This window comes from Cherax quadricarinatus, chromosome 24, assembly GCF_038502225.1.
Source record: "Cherax quadricarinatus isolate ZL_2023a chromosome 24, ASM3850222v1, whole genome shotgun sequence".
In the NCBI taxonomy this organism is placed as follows: Eukaryota; Metazoa; Arthropoda; class Malacostraca; order Decapoda; family Parastacidae; genus Cherax; species Cherax quadricarinatus.
In genome coordinates, this window is record NC_091315.1 from 3,427,296 (window position 1) to 3,448,292 (window position 20,997).

Genomic DNA, 20,997 nt, shown 5'->3' on the forward strand with positions numbered 1-20,997 from the left:
TGTGTTGAAGATTGTGGTTAGAGGCACGCACAGCATCTCTGCTCCTTCTCTAAGGACCCATGGGGAGATGTTGTCCGGTCCCATCGCGTTTGAGGTATCAAGGTCACTTAGCAGCTTCTTCACCTCCTCCTCGGTTGTTCGTATGTCATCCAACACTTGTTGGTATATTCCCTCTTGATGTTCCCTTCTGTGCTGTCTTCCCACATCCTTTCCTGTCTCTACTGTAAAAACTTCCTTAAATCTCCTGTTTAGCTCCTCACATACCTCCTGATCATTTCTTGTGAGTTCTCCCCCTTCTATCCTTAATCTGATCACCTGGTCTTTGACTGTTGTCTTCCTCCTGATGTGGCTATACAACAGTTTCGGGTCAGTCTTGATTTTCGATGCTCTGTCATTTTCATACTGTCGCTAGGCCTCCCTCCTTACCTGTGCATACTCGTTCCTGGCTCTGCGATTAATCTACCTATTTCCGTGTGTTCTCTGCTTTCTGTACTTTTTCCATTCTCTATTGCACTTTGTTTTTGCCTCCTTACACCGTCGGGTAAACCAGGGGCTCGTTCTGGTCTTCCCATTGTTTCTGTTGCCCATGGTAATAAACCTTTCCACTGCCTCCTTGCATTTTGTTGTTACATATTCCATTATTTCGTTTACTGGCTTTCCTGCCAGTTCTCTGTCCCACGGAACCTCCCGCAGGAAGTTCCTCAACCCTATGTAGTCCCCTCTTTTACAGTCAGGCTTTTCCCATTCAACTCCTGTTACTCTCTCCACTTGCAGCTCTACTACATATTCAAAGTACAGAACCACGTGGTCGCTAGCTCCTAGGGGACTCTCATACTTGATGTCCTCAATGTCTGAACTGCCCAGGGTGAACACAAGGTCCAATCTTGCTGGTTCATCCTCCCCTCTCACTCTGGTAGTGTCCTTAGCATGTTGGTGCATGAGGTTTTCTAGCACCACATCCAACATCTTGGCTCTCCATGTTTCGGGACCCCCATGTGGCTCCAGGTTTTCCCAGTCAATCTTCCTGTGGTTGAAATCCCCCATAACCAGCAACTTTGCTCAGCTGGAGTGAGCTCTTCTTGCCACCTCAGCAAGTGTGTCCACAATTGCTCTGTTGCTCTCTTCATATTCCTCTCTTGGCCTCCTGCAGTTCTGTGGTGGATTATACATCACTGCAATGACCACCTTGTGTTCCTCAGACTGAAGTGTACCAACTATGTAGTCTCTTTCTCCCGTCTCATCTGTGCCTTCCATTTTCTCGAATTTCCATCTGTTTTTTTATGAGCAGAGCAACCCCACCTCCCCCTCTGCCCCTTCTATCTTTCCTCATGATCTGGTATCCTGGTGGGAAGATTGCATCTGTTATTGTCTCTGTGAGCTTTGTTTCTGTAACTGCTATGATGTCTGTGGACTTCTCATTGATTCTTTCTTGCCATTCCTCATGTTTATTCGTTAATCCATTTGCATTTGTGTACCAAACCTTCAACTTCTGTTCTAGTACTGTAACTGTGGTGCGGGGTTGGGAACAGAGGGATCGGTGTGTGATGGTTGGTTTGGATTGTTCAGTTGCCTTATGGGTGTCGTGGCTGGGGTCCTTCTGCAGGTGTTTCTGGGGGGTGCGCTTGTCCTTCCACCTGTGCCTGGGTTATTCTGCTCTTCTTTTTCATTTCCTCCCATTCCTCCTTTCGTTTTCACACTCTCTCTTTCAGTATCATCCTTTCCTCTTGTGTTCTGTCTCGATCGCGGTACACACTCATGAACTCCTGTTTGCCTCTCAGCCGTGCTTTCTCCTGCAGGATCATGGTTCGGGTTGATTCTGCCTTGAAAATTACTTTGAGGCCGATTCCTTTTCTATGTGAACCACCCGATTCTCCGAATATTTGCCACCTGGGTCATGTCCCCCTCGCCTATCACCATCATGATACCTTCAATCGCTTTTTTCTTCTCCTGCTTTCTTTCATCATAAGTTTCCCCTTTAGCTTCGTCTAGCCCAAAGACAAACACTGATCTCTCCCTTTCCACCTCCCACTGTGACTCCCATTGCATCCTCTGAGGTGTTTTAGTTCCTTCCCGAGGAGTGTTCCTTCCTGTGTGTGTGTATGTGTACTCACCTATTTGTACTCACCTATTTGTGGTTGCAGGGGTCGAGTCTTAGCTCCTGGCCCCGCCTCTTCACCGGTTGCTACTGGGCCCTCTCTCTCCCCGCTCCATGAGCTTTATCAAACCTCGTCTTAAAACTGTGTATGGTTCCTGCCTCCACTACGTCATTTTCTAGGCTATTCCACTGCCTTACGACTCTATGACTGAAGAAATACTTCCTAATATCTCTCTGACTCATTAGTGTCTTCAACTTCCAATTGTGGCCTCTTGTTTCTGTGTCCCCTCCCTGGAACATCCTGTCTTTGTCCACCTTGTCTATTCCACGCAGTATTTTATATGTCGTTATCATGTCTCCCCTGACCCTCCTGTCCTCCAGTGTCGTCAGGCCGATTTCCCTTAATCTTTCTTCATAGGACATTCCCCTTTGCTCTGGAACTAACCTTGTCGCAAACCTTTGTACTTTCTCTAGTTTCTTGACGTGCTTTATCAAGTGCGGGTTCCAAACAGGTGCTGCATACTCCAGTATGGGCCTGACATACACGGTGTACAGTGTCTTGAACGATTCCTTACTAAGGTATCGGAATGCTGTTTTCAGGTTTGACAGGCGCCCATATGCTGCAGCAGTTATCTGATTGATGTGTGCTTCCGGAGACATGTTCGGTGTTATACTCACCCCAAGATCTTTCTCCTTGAGTGAGGTTTGCAGTCTTTGGCCTCCTAGCCTATACTCTGTCTGTGGTCTTCTGTGCCCTTCCCCTATCTTCATGACTTTGCATTTGGCAGGATTAAATTCGAGAAGCCATTTGCTGGACCAGGTGTCCAGTCTGTCCAGATCTCTTTGAAGTCCTGCCTGGTCCTCATCAGATTTAATTCTCCTCATTAACTTCACATCATCTGCAAACAGGGACACTTCTGAGTCTAACCCTTCCATCATGTCGTTCACATATACCAAAAATAGCACTGGTCCTAGGACCGACCCCTGTGGGACCCCGCTCGTCACAGGTGCCCACTGTGATACATCATTACGTACCATGACTCGTTGTTGTCTCCCTGTCAGGTATTCTCTGATCCATTGCAGTGCCCTTCCTGTTATATGCGCCTGATGCTCTAGCTTCTGCACTAATCTCTTGTGAGGAACTGTGTCAAAGGCTTTCTTGCAGTCCAAGAAGATGCAATCAACCCACCCCTCTCCCTCGTGTCTTACTTCTGTTATTTTATCATAAAACTCCAGAAGGTTTGTGACACAGGATTTGCCTTCCATGAATCCGTGCTGGTGTGTGTGTGTGTGTGTGTGTACTCACCTATTTGTACTCACCTATTTGTGGTTGCAGGGGTCGAGTCCTAGCTCCTGGCCCCGCCTCTTCACCGGTTGCTACTAGGCCCTCTCTCTCCCCGCTCCATGAGCTTTATCAAACCTCGTCTTAAAACTGTGTATGGTTCCTGCCTCCACTACGTCATTTTCTAGGCTATTCCACTGCCTTACAACTCTATGACTGAAGAAATACTTCCTACTATCTCTCTGACTCATTTGTGTCTTCAACTTCCAATTGTGGCCTCTTGTTTCTGTGTCCCCTCCCTGGAACATCCTGTCCTTGTCCACCTTGTCTATTCCCCGCAGTATTTTATATGTCGTTATCATGTCTCCCCTGACCCTCCTGTCCTCAAGTGTCGTCAGGCCGATTTCCCTTAGTCTTTCTTCATAGGACATTCCCCTTAGCTCTGGAACTAACCTTGTTGCAAACCTTTGTACTTTCTCTAGTTTCTTGACGTGCTTTATCAAGTGCGGGTTCCAAACAGGTGCTGCATACTCCAGTATGGGCCTGACATACACGGTGTACAGTGTCTTGAATGAGTCCTTACTAAGGTATCGGAATGCTGTTCTCAGGTTTGCCAGGCGCCCATATGCTGCAGCAGTTATCTGATTGATGTGTGCTTCCGGAGACATGCTCGGTGTTATACTCACCCCAAGATCTTTCTCCTTGAGTGAGGTTTGCAGTCTTTGGCCACCTAGCCTATACTCTGTCTGTGGTCTTCTGTGCCCTTCCCCTATCTTCATGACTTTGCATTTGGCAGGATTAAATTCGAGAAGCCATTTGCTGGACCAGGTGTCCAGTCTGTCCAGGTCTCTTTGAAGTCCTGCCTGGTCCTCATCAGATTTAATTCTACTCATTAACTTCACATCATCTGCAAACAGGGACACTTCTGAGTCTAACCCTTCCGTCATGTCGTTCACATATACCAAAAATAGCACTGGTCCTAGGACCGACCCCTGTGGGACCCCGCTCGTCACAGGTGCCCACTGTGATACATCATTACGTACCATGACTCGTTGTTGCCTCCCTGTCAGGTATTCTCTGATCCATTGCAGTGCCCCTCCTGTTATATGCGCCTGATGCTCTAGCTTCTGCACTAATCTCTTGTGAGGAACTGTGTCAAAGGCCTTCTTGCAGTCCAAGAAGATGCAATCAACCCACCCCTCTCTCTCTTGTCTTACTTCTGGTATTTTATCATAAAACTCCAGAAGGTTTGTGACACAGGATTTGCCTTCCGTGAATCTGTGCTGGTTGACATTTATACTCCTGTTCCGTTCCAGGTGCTCCACCACTCTCCTCCTGATAATCTTCTCCATAATTTTGCATACTATACACGTCAATGACACAGGTCTATAGTTTAGTGCCTCTTTTCTGTCTCCTTTTTTTAAAAATGGGAACTACATTTGCCGTCTTCCATACCTCAGGTAGTTGCCCAGTTTCCAGGGATGTGTTGAAGATTGTGGTAAGTGGTACGCACAACATATCTGCTCCCTCTCTAAGGACCCACGGAGAGATGTTGTCCGGTCCCATTGCCTTTGCCTGTGTGTGTATGTGTGTGTGTGTGTGTGTGTGTGTGTGTGTGTGTGTGTGTGTGTGTGTGTGTGTGTGTGTGTGTGTGTGTGTGTGTGTGTGTGTGTGAGTGTGTGTGTATGTGTGTGTGTGTACTCACCTAATTGTACTCACCTAATTGTGGTTGCAGGGGTCGAGACTCAGCTCCTGGCCCCGCCTCTTCACTGATCGCTACTGGATCCTCTCTCTCTCTGCTTCCTGAGTTTGTCATACCTCTTCTTAAAACTATGTATGGTTCCTGCCTCCACTACTTCACTTGCTAGGCTATTCCACTTGCTGACAACTCTATGACTGAAGAAATACTTCCTAACGTCCCTGTGACTCGTCTGAGTCTTCAGCTTCCAGTTGTGACCCCTTGTCCCTGTGTCCCCTCTCTGGAACATCCTATCTCTGTCCACCTTGTCTATTCCCCGCAGTATCTTGTATGTCGTTATCATGTCTCCCCTGACCCTTCTGTCCTCCAGTGTCGTCAGTCCGATTTCCCTTAACCTTTCCTCGTACGACATTCCCTTGAGCTCTGGGACTAGCCTTGTTGCAAACCTTTGTACTTTCTCTAACTTCTTGACGTGCTTGACCAGGTGTGGGTTCCAGACTGGTGCTGCATACTCCAGTATGGGTCTAACATACACAGTGTACAGTGTCTTGAACGATTCCTTATTAAGGTATCGGAACGCTATTCTCAGGTTTGCCAGTCGCCCGTATGCTGCAGCGGTTATTTGGTTGATGTGTGCCTCCGGTGATGTGCTGTGTGTGAGTGTGTGTGTATGTGTGTATGTGTGTGTGTGTGTGTGTGTGTGTGTGTGTGTGTGTGTGTGTGTGTGTGTGTGTGTGTGTGTGTGTGTGTGTGAGTGTGTGTGTGTATGTGTGTGTGTGTGTGTGTGTGTGTGTGTGTGTGTGTGTGTGTGTGTGTGTGTGTGAGTGTGTGTGTATGTGTGTGTGTGTGTGTGTGTGTGTGTGTGTGTGTGTGTGTGTGTGTGTGTGTGTGTGTGTGTGTGTGTGTGTGTGTGTGTGTGTGTGTGTGTGTGTGTGTGTGTGTGTGTGTGTGTGTGTGTGTGTGTGAGTGTGTGTGTATGTGTGTGTGTGTGTGTGTGTGTATGCACCAAATTGCATTGTTCCCAGAATTACAAGCAGTAAATAACTCCTGGCCTTTTAATTTCTACTGTCAAAAACATATGTGGCTTCACATGATCAGTCACTGAGGAAATACCTATTTTTTTTTTTTTTTTTGGGGGGGGGGCGATATATTTTTCATGTTTTTTTTTGCTGAATATTCGAAAGTTTTAATAGAACATGATTCAAATGGAAATTAGAAGTGAAGAAAGAATATTATAGGTAATTAGTTGAGTCTTGAATACTGACAAGAGCTTCTCAGACCCATCATTGACTTCTTTATATCTGAAGACTTTTCCATACCTGCTGACTCGTCTACACCTGACGGAACTTACATTCCTACACATTATTAATCCACACTTGAAAGACCTGACTTGCCTAGAGAAGTTTTTGACGCTTCAAGACTATTCAAGAAATAAAGAGGAATTAATACATACTCTTCCACAGGAGAAGACACCTACACACAGGAAGGAACACCCACACCTACACACAGGAAGGAACACTCACACCTACACACAGGAAGGAACACCCACACCTACACACAGGAAGGAGCACTCACACCTACACACAGGAAGGAACACCCACACCTACACACAGGAAGGAGCACTCACACCTACACACAGGAAGGAACACCCACACCTACACACAGGAAGGAACACTCACACCTACACACAGGAAGGAACACTCACACCTACACACAGGAAGGAACACTCACACCTACACACAGGAAGGAACACTCACACCTACACACAGGAAGGAACACCCACACCTACACACAGGAAGGAGCACTCACACCTACACACAGAAAGGAACACCCACACCTACACACAGGAAGGAACACCCACACCTACACACAGGAAGGAACACTCACACCTTCACACAGGAAGGAACACTCACACCAACACACAGGAAGGAACACTCACACCTACACACATAAAGGAACTCTCACACCTACACACAGGAAGGAACACCCACACCTACATACAGGAAGGAACACTCACACCTACACACAAGAAGGAACACTCACACCTACACACAGGAAGGAACACTCACACCTACACACAGGAAGGAACACTCACACCTACACACAGGAAGGAACACTCACACCTACACACAGAAAGGAACACTCACACCTACACACAGGAAGGAACACTCAAAACTACACACAGGAAGGAACACTCACACCTACACACAGGAAGGAACACTCGCACCTACACACAGGAAAGAACACTCACACCTACACACAGGAAGGAACACTCACACCTACACACAGGAAGGAACACCCACATCTACACACAGCAAGGAACACTCACACTTACACACAGGAAGGAACACCCACATCTACACACAGGAAGGAACACTCACACGTACACACAGGAAGGAACACCCACATCTACACACAGGAAGGAACACTCACACCTACACACAGGAAGGAACACCCACATCTACACACAGGAAGGAACACTAACACCTACACAGAGGAAGGAACACCCACATCTACACACAGGAAGGAACACTCACACCTACACACAGGAAGGAACACTCGCACCTACACACAGGAAAGAACACTCACACCTACACACAGGAAGGAACACTCACACCTACACACAGGAAGGAACACCCACATCTACACACAGGAAGGAACACTCACACCTACACACAGGAAGGAACACCCACATCTACACACAGGAAGGAACACTCATACCTACACACAGGAAGGAACAGTCACACCTACACACAGGAAGGAACACTCACACCTACACACTGGAAGGAACACTCACACCTACACACAATAAGGAACACTCACACCTACACACAGGAAGGAACACTCACACCAACACACAGGAAGGAACACTCGCACCTACACACAGGAAAGAACACTCACACCTACACACAGGAAGGAACACTCACACCTACACACAGGAAGGAACACACACACCTACACACAGGAAGGAACACTCACACCTACACACAGGAAGGAACACTCATACCTACACACAGGAAGGAACAGTCACACCTACACACAGGAAGGAACACTCACACCTACACACTGGAAGGAACACTCACACCTACACACAGGAAGGAACACTCACACCTACACACAGGAAGGAACACTCACACCTACACACAGGAAGGAACACTCACACCTACACACAGGAAGGAACACTCACACCTACACACAGGAAGGAACACACACACCTACACACAGGAAGGAACACTCACACCTACACACAGGAAGGAACACTCATACCTACACACAGAAAGGAACAGTCACACCTACACACAGGAAGGAACACTCACACCTACACACTGGAAGGAACACTCACACCTACACACAGGAAGGAACACTCACACCTACACACAGGAAGGAACACTCACACCTACACACAGGAAGGAACACTCACACCTACACACAGGAAGGAACACTCACACCTACACACAGGAAGGAACACTCACACCTACGCACAGGAAGGAACACCCACATCTACACACAGGAAGGAACACTCACACCTACACACAGGAAGGAACACTCACACCTACACACAGGAAGGAACACTCACACCTTCACTCAGGAAGGAACACTCACACCTACACACAGGAAGGAACACTCACACCAACACACATGAAGGAACACTCACACCTACACACAGGAAGGAACACCCACGCCTACATACAGGAAGGAACACTCACACCTACACACAGGAAGGAACACTCACACCTACACACAGGAAGGAACACTCACACCTACACTCAGGAAGGAACATTCACACCTACACACAGGAAGGAACACTCACACCTACACACAGGAAGGAACACTCACACCTACACACGGGAAGGAACACCCACACCTACACACAGGAAGGAACACTCACACCTACACATAGGAAGGAACACTCACACCTACACACAGGAAGGAACACTCACACCTACACACAGGAAGGAACACTCACACTTACACACAGGAAGGAACACCCACACCTACACACAGGAAGGAACACTTACACCTACACACAGGAAGGAACACTCTCACCTACACACAGGAAGGAACACTCACACCTACACACAGGAAGGAACACTCACACCTACACACAGGAAGGAACACTCACACCTACACACAGGAAGGAACACTCACACCTACACACAGGAAGGAACACTCACACCTACACACAGGAAGGAACACTCACACCTACACACAGGAAGGAACACTCACACCTACACTCAGGATGGAACACTCACACCTACACACAGGAAGGAACACTCACACCTACACACAGGAAGGAACACTCACACCTACACACAGGAAGGAACACTCACACCTACACTCAGGAAGGAACACTCACACCTACACACAGGAAGGAACACTCACACCTACACACAGGAAGGAACACTCACACCTACACACAGGAAGGAACACTCACACCTACACACAGGAAGGAACACTCACACCTACACACAGGAAGGAACACTCACACCTACACACAGGAAGGAACACTCACACCTACACACAGGAAGGAACACTCACACCTACACACATGAAGGAACACTCACACCTACACACAGTAAGGAACACTCACACCTACACACAGGAAGGAACACTCACACCTACACACAGGAAGGAACACTCACACATACACACAGGAATGAACACTCACACCTACACACAGGAAGGAACACTCACACCTACACACAGGAAGGAACACTCACACCTACACACAGGAAGGAACACTCACACCTACACACAGGAAGGAACACTCACACCTACACACAGGAAGGATCACTCACACACTACACACAGGAAGGAACACTCACACCTACACACAGGAAGGAACACTCACACCTACACACAGGAAGGAACACTCACACCTACACACAAGGAACACTCACACCTACACACAGGAAGGAACACTCACACCTACACACAGGAAGGAACACTCACACCTACACACAGGAAGGAACACTCACACCTACACACAGGAAGGAACACTCACACCTACACACAGGAAGGAACACTCACACCTACACACAGGAAGGAACACTCACACCTACACACAGGAAGGAACACTCACACCTACACACAGGAAGGAACACTCACACCTACACACAGGAAGGAACACTCACACCTACACACAGGAAGGAACACTCACACCTACACACAGGAAGGAACACTCACACCTACACACAGGAAGGAACACTCACACCTACACACAGGAAGGAACACTCACACCTACACACAGGAAGGAACACTCACACCTACACACAGGAAGGAACACTCACACCTACACACAGGAAGGAACACTCACACCTACACACAGGAAGGAACACTCACACCTACACACAGGAAGGAACACTCACACCTACACACAGGAAGGAACACTCACACCTACACACAGGAAGGAACACTCACACCTACAGGAAGGAACACTCACATCTACACACAGGAAGGAACACTCACAGGAAGGAACACTCACACCTACACACAGGAAGGAACACTCACGCCTACACACAGGAAGGAACACTCACACCTACACACAGGAAGGAACACTCACACCTACACAGGAAGGAACACTCACACCTACACACAGGAAGGAACACTCACACCTACACACAGGAAGGAACACTCACACCTACACACAGGAAGGAACACTCACACCTACACACAGGAAGGAACACTCACACCTACACACAGGAAGGAACACTCACACCTACACACAGGAAGGAACACTCACACCTACACACAGGAAGGAACACTCACACCTACACACAGGAAGGAACACTCACACCTACACACAGGAAGGAACACTCACACCTACACACAGGAAGGAACACTCACACCTACACACAGGAAGGAACACTCACACCTACACACAGGAAGGAACTACACACAGGAAGGAACACTCACACCTACACACAGGAGGGAACACTCACACCTACACACAGGAAGGAACACTCACACCTACACACAGGAAGGAACACTCACACCTACACACAGGAAGGAACACTCACACCTACACACAGGAAGGAACACTCACACCACACAGGAAGGAACACTCACAGGCAGGAACACTCACACCTACACACAGGAAGGGACACTCACACCTACACACAGGAAGGAACACTCACACCTACACACAGGAAGGAACACTCACACCTACACACAGGAAGGAACACCCACACCTACATACAGGAAGGAACACTCACACCTACACACAGGAAGGAACACTCACACCTACACACAGGAAGGAACACTCACACCTACACACAGGAAGGAACACTCACACCTACACACAGGAAGGAACACTCACACCTACACACAGGAAGGAACACTCACACCTACACACAGGAAGGAACACTCACACCTACACACAGGAAGGAACACTCACACCTACACACAGGAAGGAACACTCTCACTGACACACAGGAAGGAACACTCACACCTACACACAGGAAGGAACACTCACACCTACACACAGGAAGGAACACTCACACCTACACACAGGAAGGAACACTCACACCTACACACAGGAAGGAACACTCACACCTACACACAGGAAGGAACACTCACACCTACACACAGGAAGGAACACTCACACCTACACACAGGAAGGAACACTCACACCTACACACAGGAAGGAACACTCACATCTACACACAGGAAGGAACACTCACACCTACACACAGGAAGGAACACTCACACCTACACACACCAAGGAACACTCACACCTACACACAGGAAGGAACACTCACACCTACACACAGGAAGGAACACTCACACCTACACACAGGAAGGAACACTCACACCTACACACAGGAAGGAACACTCACACCTACACACAGGAAGGAACACTCACACCTACACACAGGAAGGAACACTCACACCTACACACAGGAAGGAACACTCACACCTACACACAGGAAGGAACACTCACACCTACACACAGGAAGGAACACTCACACCTACACACAGGAAGGAACACTCACACCTACACACAGGAAGGAACACTCACACCTACACACAGGAAGGAACACTCACACCTACACACAGGAAGGAACACTCACACCTACACACAGGAAGGAACACTCACACCTACACACAGGAAGGAACACTCACACCTACACACAGGAAGGAACACCCACACCTACACACAGGAAGGAACACTCACACCTACACACAGGAAGGAACACTCACACCTACACACAGGAAGGAACACTCACACCTACACACAGGAAGGAACACTCACACCTACACACAGGAAGGAACACTCACACCTACACACAGGAAGGAACACTCACACCTACACACAGGAAGGAACACTCACACCTACACACAGGAAGGAACACTCACACCTACACACAGGAAGGAACACTCACACCTACACACAGGAAGGAACACTCACACCTACACACAGGAAGGAACACTCACACCTACACACAGGAAGGAACACTCACACCTACACACAGGAAGGAACACTCACACCTACACACAGGAAGGAACACTCACACCTACACACAGGAAGGAACACTCACACCTACACACAGGAAGGAACACTCACACCTACACACAGGAAGGAACACTCACACCTACACACAGGAAGGAACACTCACACCTACACACAGGAAGGAACACTCACACCTACACACAGGAAGGAACACTCACACCTACACACAGGAAGGAACACTCACACCTACACACAGGAAGGAACACTCACACCTACACACAGGAAGGAACACTCACACCTACACACAGGAAGGAACACTCACACCTACACACAGGAAGGAACACTCACACCTACACACAGGAAGGAACACTCACACCTACACACAGGAAGGAACACTCACACCTACACACAGGAAGGAACACCCTTTCATGACCATATTCGTAAATTTCTCTATTTAGCAGTTTGACTTCGTTTTTAAATTATTCGTGTTGTGAAATTAATTGAAAACCATTAAAATAAATTATACAGTGTTACGAGCGGTAAACAAGGCAAGATGTCGTTGTTCCAGTGGAAAATAATCTTAATGAATTTTGCCAGTCTTTTGATCTCTGGCAAAGGCTTCTTAACGAATCAAAATGGCAGCCTTTTAAAGTGGAGCACAACAAGTCAAGGTACAATTATCGTCTTCAAAATATTTTCTTTCTTTTTGCACGTTAAGTTCCGACCATTGTGGCCTTGTATCAGAAACATCATTATCTAATGCAACATTGAATTTGATTAACATTTGCCTCACTCTGTTCTCTAATTGTGAGGAAACACGCGAACTCTGTTTTAACTATTGATCAGGTTAATCTAAGTTAGCCGAGTGTACGCTAAATTAATCTAATATCAGTGCATTTAATCCCTACAGATAATGATCAATGTTAACTAGTGTTACCGAAGGCCGGATTAGCCCGTACAATGTACCGCTTTATGCAGACAGAAACTGATATTAAAGCTATGTGAGCATATGGGAGCTGCTACTCGACCCCTGCAACCACAGCCACATATATGTGAGCACAGGCTGGCAGTTACAATATGTGAGCACAGGCTGACAGTTACAATATATGAGCACAGGCTGACAGAGTTACAATACGTGAGCACAGGCTGGCAGTTACAATATGTGAGCACAGGTTGACAGAGTTACAGTATGTGAGCACAGGCTAGCAGTTACAATATGATAACATAGGCTGGCAGTTACAATATGTAAGCACAGGCTGACAGAGTTACAATATGTTAGCACAGGCTAGCAGTTGCAATATGTTAGCACAGGCTGACAGAGTTACAATATGTAAGCACAGGCTGACAGAGTTACAATATGTAAGCACAGGCTGACAGAGTTACAATATGTTAGCACAGGCTGGCAGTTACAATACGTGTCAGTGAATATGATCTAGTAATAGGGAAACTGCTGATAAACACAATGTTAAGAATAAAACACATGCGTCACCACAGACTCCTGACACAGCCTCGTGCTGGAACGCGGAGCCTACATAAACACTGATATCCGATCGCTGGAAAAGATAATTCTGGCGGCTCAGGTTATCATGTAGACGCCACATTTACAACATAACATAACAGGGTGGATTAATAACTTAAATCCTGGTTACTTATTTAACACGCAAAATCCACAGCTAATTCTCAAATTAGCAATGGAAATAAGATTTTTTTTCGACTCAAACCTTCAAATTTCCTTTCCAGAATTTGGGTTACGTTGCCAACTGTTCCAGTTACATTGTGATATTCAGTCTTCAAAAAGTATTATGTTTGAATAAATGGTTTACAAAATGAACAAGGTGATAAATGAGACTTGTACAACATATAAGAATTTTATTCTGAAAACGTTTCGGCATCCGGCGGCTCTTTTCAGTCCGATACAGAGAAGAACGCTGGAAAATGCGTAATAGTTTCAGGTAATCAGTCCCTCAGGCTAGAGTCAATATGTCCATCAGTCAAGATTGATGGACTTTAAACACATCGACTTCAGGCTGAGGGACTAATTGCCTCAAACTCCTCCTCATCTATCCCACCATTCTTCTCTGTATTGGATTGAAGAAGCCACTGGCTGGCAAAACGTTTCCAGAATAATGACACTCAAATATTGGACAAGTGTCTCATTTATCAAGTATCATGTTAAATAAAAGACAAAATCATTCTCAGATGGAATGAAGAGCTCATTACAATGTACATATCATTCTGCTGCAAATAAACAAAATCAGTTTACTCACTTTTATCAGCCTTGGCGTTGCCGGTCTCCTGGCAGATATCTGTACTGTGGGCAGCGTGTGCTGTGCTGTTGATGGTCAACAAACACACAGTAAGCAGCACCAAAACTCTCGTCCACATCCCACTACACCTTGACCGCATCAGCCATTTCGTCCGGTCAACAGGTGCCAGAGTGCTCTTTCGAGAGTACTTGTTTCCTCTGGCAGAACGAGGCACAGTGAGGCGAGTAACAGCGCTGTCACTAACAGGCAGCTTCACACAATTATATGAGCTCTGCTGGGTTTTAAACTTTGTTTCAGAACACTTCGCTGACCCCACAATGTCTGCTCTCATGGATGTTCTAGATATTCCTTGAGTTTTAGGTAAAGAACTAATTGTGATTTTTTCAAATGTTTCACTTTCGATTGTCTTTCGTAATGGGCAGTTACATGTTTTCGTAAAAGGCATTTTGATTATTTGCAGAAAATGACAAAAATTTCCACACAATACACAATACGTTTGCATTTCCTCATAAAAATAGAGTGCAGCATGCTTATTATTGCAATAAGTTGTGAATTCTGAATCTGATCACCAGCTACCAGCTGGTAAATCATACAGATGGTTTCTGGTAAGGCAAATAGCTCAGTCTTTTAGTCTACCATTTACATTTACCATAAAAGATGCCAGATGGAGAAGTATTCCAGGTAAGCTGGAACAAGCCTTGTGAGGTGAAACACTCACTCCTTCCAGGTACGCTGGAACAGAATTGTGAGGTGACACACTCACTCCTTCCAGGTAAGCTGGAACAAGCCTTGTGAGGTGACACAGTCACTCCTTCCAGGTAAGCTGGAACAAGCCTTGTGAGGTGAAACACTCACTCCTTCCAGGTACGCTGGAACAGAATTGTGAGGTGACACACTCACTCCTTCCAGGTAAGCTGGAACAAGCCTTGTGAGGTGACACAGTCACTCCTTCCAGGTACGCTGGAACAAGAATTATGAGGTGAAACACTCCTTCCAGGTACGCTGGAACAAGCCTTATGAGGTGAAACACTCACTCGTTCCAGGTGAGCTGGAACAAGTCTAATGAGGTCACTCCTCCCACGGAGTCAGGATGTTGAACACAGGCGATCCCGAATTTCCATGGAGCTGCGCAAGTATCTCAACACTTGTATGTAGGACGTGGTGCTAGCTGGTCGTGAGTAAACTATATGTGATCTAATGGGTGAAGTCTCTGCATTGATGTCAGGTATCGTGTGGGTGGGACCGCTGTCAGGTATCGTGTGGGTGGGACCGCTGCCAGGTATCGTGTGGGTGGGACCGCTGCCAGGTATCGTGTGGGTGGGACCGCTGCCAGGTATCGTGTGGGTGGGACCGCTGCCAGGTATCGTGTGGGTGGGACTGCTGTCAGGTCTCGTGTGGTGGAACTGTTCGTTGTTTGACACACCGTTACTTCAATTAATCTTGCTAACATTAATCACTGGGTTTCACAATTAAAATGTCAATATAAAGACTCAATGCAAGACATTCATGCTTCAGTTTGAGATAATAACAAAGCATAAAACTCGTCCACTTGTTACTATAGGTGAGTGAGATTGTTTCAAGAAATAATATAACTCTAATTGTATTTTATCTAATAATTCAGATCAACCAACTCTTGTCGGACAAAGTATTTAAATATTCATTGTTCCAGAGTCAGAGTCAACCTTCAGTATTACAACAACATTGACAAAGACAGTCTTTCAGTATTAATTATCATTAAGATTTAAATATTTGCAATCTTAGGTGGACATGTCGGGAGTTTTCAGCTTAAAACTGATCAAATTATTTTATGGCAAATGCTTCAGGAATTTAAACATTTATCAAAACACGATTTTAGCGAGAAAGGTAAATATTTTTTTGAGATTTTCTCTCACACTATAAACATGAGAGACGACACCAGGAAGAACTGCTGAGTGGGAAGTGTCTTCTGTTCTTCCATATACTCAGTAACATTGGCCAAGTTGACTTATTTTGCTATACTTCACAAGTTTAAGTTTTAAAGTCGGGACTTGTGCCACCTCTTGTGTTTACCATTATTAATACAGACTCATGTTTTGCTGTATTTTCTTTACGAATTTATAAATAAAAAATCTTGATGTACCGAAAGAATATTTTTCAGATAGTTTATAACACTTTTGCATTGAATTAGCAACATGCATGAAGATAATTTATTTCTAATGTTTAATTTAGAGAAGCGACGCTAATAAACTCTTTTATTCCACTTAATACCATCTTTCTTCGGTATTTTCATTTACACCTTCTGCATTGCTGTGGCTCGAGAATAAATTAATTTTTTCTTGTGACTGCGGCTCAGAGACGAGGATCTTGAGTGGTCCAGAAAGATTGAAATTACCCAGAGGAAGGAGTTATGGATTGCAGGTGGAAGGAAGATCATCAACCTTCCTGGTACGACATTTGCGAAAATCCGTCATTTGTGTTAATTCTTCCTTCATGAGTGATACGAACTCTGCTTTACATTTAGGAAGTTGCTGAGACGACGGAGTATCAGGGTCGATATGTCAGCTTGCATCAGAGATGCTGAGACGACGGAGTATCAGGGTCGATATGTCAGCTTGCTTCAGAGATGCTGAGACGACGGAGAATCAGGGTCGATATGTCAGCTTGCATCAGAGATGCTGAGACGACGGAGTATCAGGGTCGATATGTCAACTTGCCTCGGAGATGCTGAGACGACGGAGTATCAGGGTCGATATGTCAGCTTGCTTCAGAGATGCTGAGACGACGGAGTATCAGGGTCGATATGTCAGCTTGCTTCAGAGATGCTGAGACGACGGAGTATCAGGGTCGATATGTCAACTTGCATCGGAGATGCTGAGACGACGGAGTATCAGGGTCGATATGTCAACTTGCATCGGAGATGCTGAGACGACGGAGTATCAGGGTCGATATGTCAGCTTGCTTCAGAGATGCTGAGACGACGGAGTATCAGGGTCGATATGTCAGCTTGCTTCAGAGATGCTGAGACGACGGAGTATCAGGGTCGATATGTCAGCTTGCTTCAGAGATGCTGAGACGACGGAGTATCAGGGTCGATATGTCAGCTTGCTTCAGAGATGCTGAGACGACGGAGTATCAGGGTCGATATGTCAGCTTGCATCAGAGATGCTGAGACGACGGAGTATCAGGGTCGATATGTCAGCTTGCTTCAGAGATGCTGAGAGGACGTTAGAACATCTCATAAAGTATGGGATACACTGACCCGTCCTGACTGAGAAAATCCTTCAGCAATCAACGGTGATGACATCTGTAAAAGGAAAGAACCTAATTAAGACATCTTCCATAACCTGCATATCATGTTTCTATAAGATACCTAAATTATTGCTTAGTGTCATACCTTCCGTCTAGAGAATGTAGATGTAGTGGAAGTGAACAATACTAATAATAATAATGAAGTCTGATAAATAAGCAAAGGGTTTTCTAGATTACAGTTTTGGAGTTAACGTTAAGCCAAGGAAAAACGTGTGAAAGATATGTAAATAATGAAATTCGTTAATATTTGGATTGTTCACCTTACCTGGAGTATACCAGGAGAGAGTTTCGGGGGTCAACGCCCCCACGGCTCGGTCTGAGACCAGGCCTCGTGGTGGATCAGGGTCTGATCAACCAGGGACTTCAACCGTTTCCAGTAATTTACGTGCCTTATTATACTCATGTGTGCCGTGAAAGTTCTTTGTATACTCTTCAGGTCTGCAATTTCGCCAGTCTTGAAAGGGGCCGTTAGTGTACAGTGGTATTCCAGTCTAGAGAGAAGCGATTTGATGAGAATCATCATGGGCTTGGAGTCCCTAGTTTTGAAAGTTCTCATTAACCATCCTATCATTTTCCTAGCAGATGAGGTAGATACATTGTTGTGGGCTTTGAAGGCGAGATCCTCTGACATTATCACTCCCAGGTCCTTTACTTTAATTTCTCGCATTACTGTATGGTTAGAATTTGTTGTATACCTTGATATAGTTTTAATTTCCTCAAGTTTTCCATATCTGAGTCGTTGAAATTTCTCCTCGTTGAACATCACAATGTTTTGAGTGGCCCATTTGAAGATTTGGTTGATGTCCGCTTGGAGTCTCACAGTGTTTTCGATCCGGGTGTCATCCGCAAAGGACGACACTAAACTATGGCTTACATCTCTGTCTATGTCAGATATAAGGATGAGGAATAGGATAGGAGCGAGTACTGTGCCTTGTGGAACTGAGCTGTTTATCGTAGCTGCCTCAGACTTTGTTTACTATTACTCTGAGCAAAGCTCAGACCTCTGCAACACAAATGTCCTCAAAGATTTGTTAAGTTATACCATGAATTAAGGAAAGATCCTGGACTTCACCTTACGAAACAGACAAAGCAAATACGATAGTAATTATGGACAAGGTAGATTATAGTGGAAAAATGAACATGATATTAGAAGACGGGGGAACTTACGTGCTCATGAAGAACCGAAAACTGATGCTTCACGGTGATTGCTCGCTGTTATTGATGGTCTACGGTGATTGAAATGCAGGTAATGTTACCTGCGTTGCCTTGCGCACCTCTATATCTCCCAGTCGCACTTGAAATGCTGCTTGATTCCAGTGACAGATCCAATGCCTTCCTAAAAATAGATCTTATGAGAGCCTCATATGTACTGAGTGTTGGGTTGTCGAAGTAGGGTGTGCACCTCAAGAAGTAAGTTAGTCTTGGCAGAGTTAGACACCTTGTGAGGAGATACACGGTGTCTTAGGCATCCAGATAGATCACTTATTTCTCTCCTCCACCCTCTTCGGGTCATTTGTCCTTGAGGACTGTGTCGCCGGTCTGATGACCCGGCGGTGCTCTCATGAGAACAGCATTGGTAGCTGAGGCTTCAGGAAAGATTGTTTGCACAGCTGTAATTATTTCCTGGTTGGTTGAGATGTCACACTTTGAAGAATAGAGGATGAATCCCATAGTTTCTCCCTGTGACTTCACCAGCTGTAGATCCTCTAGCAGGGACTCTTCCGTACCTGCCAGAGTTAGATTTTTTTAGATTTTGCCACCTTATTTTCATTAATAAGATATCTTGACATGTCACATTGGTTATTATACTGTCTGTCTCTGTATTCCTCAATAAGTGGACAATTAAGCACATAGTGTTCAAGAGAGTGACCATATGCCTGATCACATCAAGGTACCAGATATTAAATTCTCTTTGCAAGCAAGAAGTGAGTTCTCTTGCCACCATGCTTCAGAGGAATGGAACCAGTTAATATTTCCTGCCAGACACCCTTTACTGAAGTGATTTCATTCTCGTCAAATTAAAGAATTAATTTTTTGCTGTAACCAACTGAAATGAAGGAAAAAAACTAGGAAACTGCTCCCTAGCAGCTGATAAGATCACATCTTTCCATCAGGATAAAAGCATTACTAAAGTCTAGTCTTGTCTTCTGGTAAGTCACTGATGTAAGTCCATATTGCATGAGCTCCTGCCTCACTGCGTTGTGAGACCCAAAGCCCCATTGGTTTAGCTGAAGCAAGCATTATGAAGGATAAACGGTGTGTTTGAGACATAATGGTGTAGTAACTGCCTCGCTTGTGTGCCACACTCGTCAACTGACATTATTTTATGGTTCATTTCTTGAGATATTTTGTTGGTAATATCTTGAGTGTAGGTGAAGGGATCCCGGAAAGAATCTTTTAATCCTCTTTCTGTGACAAAACTTAAGCGAAGTTTAATGATTCGAGGTTCCTTTCTTATTACCCAAAGATACGGTGTTTTCTTTAGTATTCGTAAAAACGAAATGAATTGTGCGCACACAAATACAGTAAGGAATTGTTCAATACTTTGTATACGGTGTACGTCAGGCCCATACTGGAGTATGCAGCATGAGTTTGGAACCCACACCTGGTCAAGCACGTCAAGAAATTAGAGAAAGTGCAAAGGTTTGCAACAAGACTAGTCCCAGAGTTAAGGGAAATGCCCTACTAAGAAAGGTTAAGGGAAATTGGCCTGACGACACTGGAGGACACGAGGGTTAGCAGAGACATGATAACGACATATAAAATACTGCGAGGAATTGACAAGCTGGACAGACATGATGTTCCAGAGATGGGACAGAAACAAGAGGTCACAGTTGGAAGTTAAAGACTACTGTGAGTCAAAGCGATGTTAGGAAGTATTTCTTCAGTCACAGAGTTGTCAGGAAGTGGAAT

The 20,997-nt window shown here is 45.7% G+C and overlaps 1 protein-coding gene across 1 annotated transcript in view; it reads right to left on the minus strand.

Moving 5' to 3' along the window:
• The window catches only part of LOC128690675 (insulin-like peptide receptor), a 646,235-nt gene that overhangs the window by 547,173 nt on the left and 78,065 nt on the right, over positions 1-20,997 (minus strand). The window contains exon 2 of the mRNA XM_070088152.1: positions 14,797-18,079. Coding sequence (XP_069944253.1) covers positions 14,797-15,298 — 502 coding nt within the window. The 5' untranslated portion in view covers positions 15,299-18,079. The remainder of the gene's footprint in view (positions 1-14,796; positions 18,080-20,997) is intronic.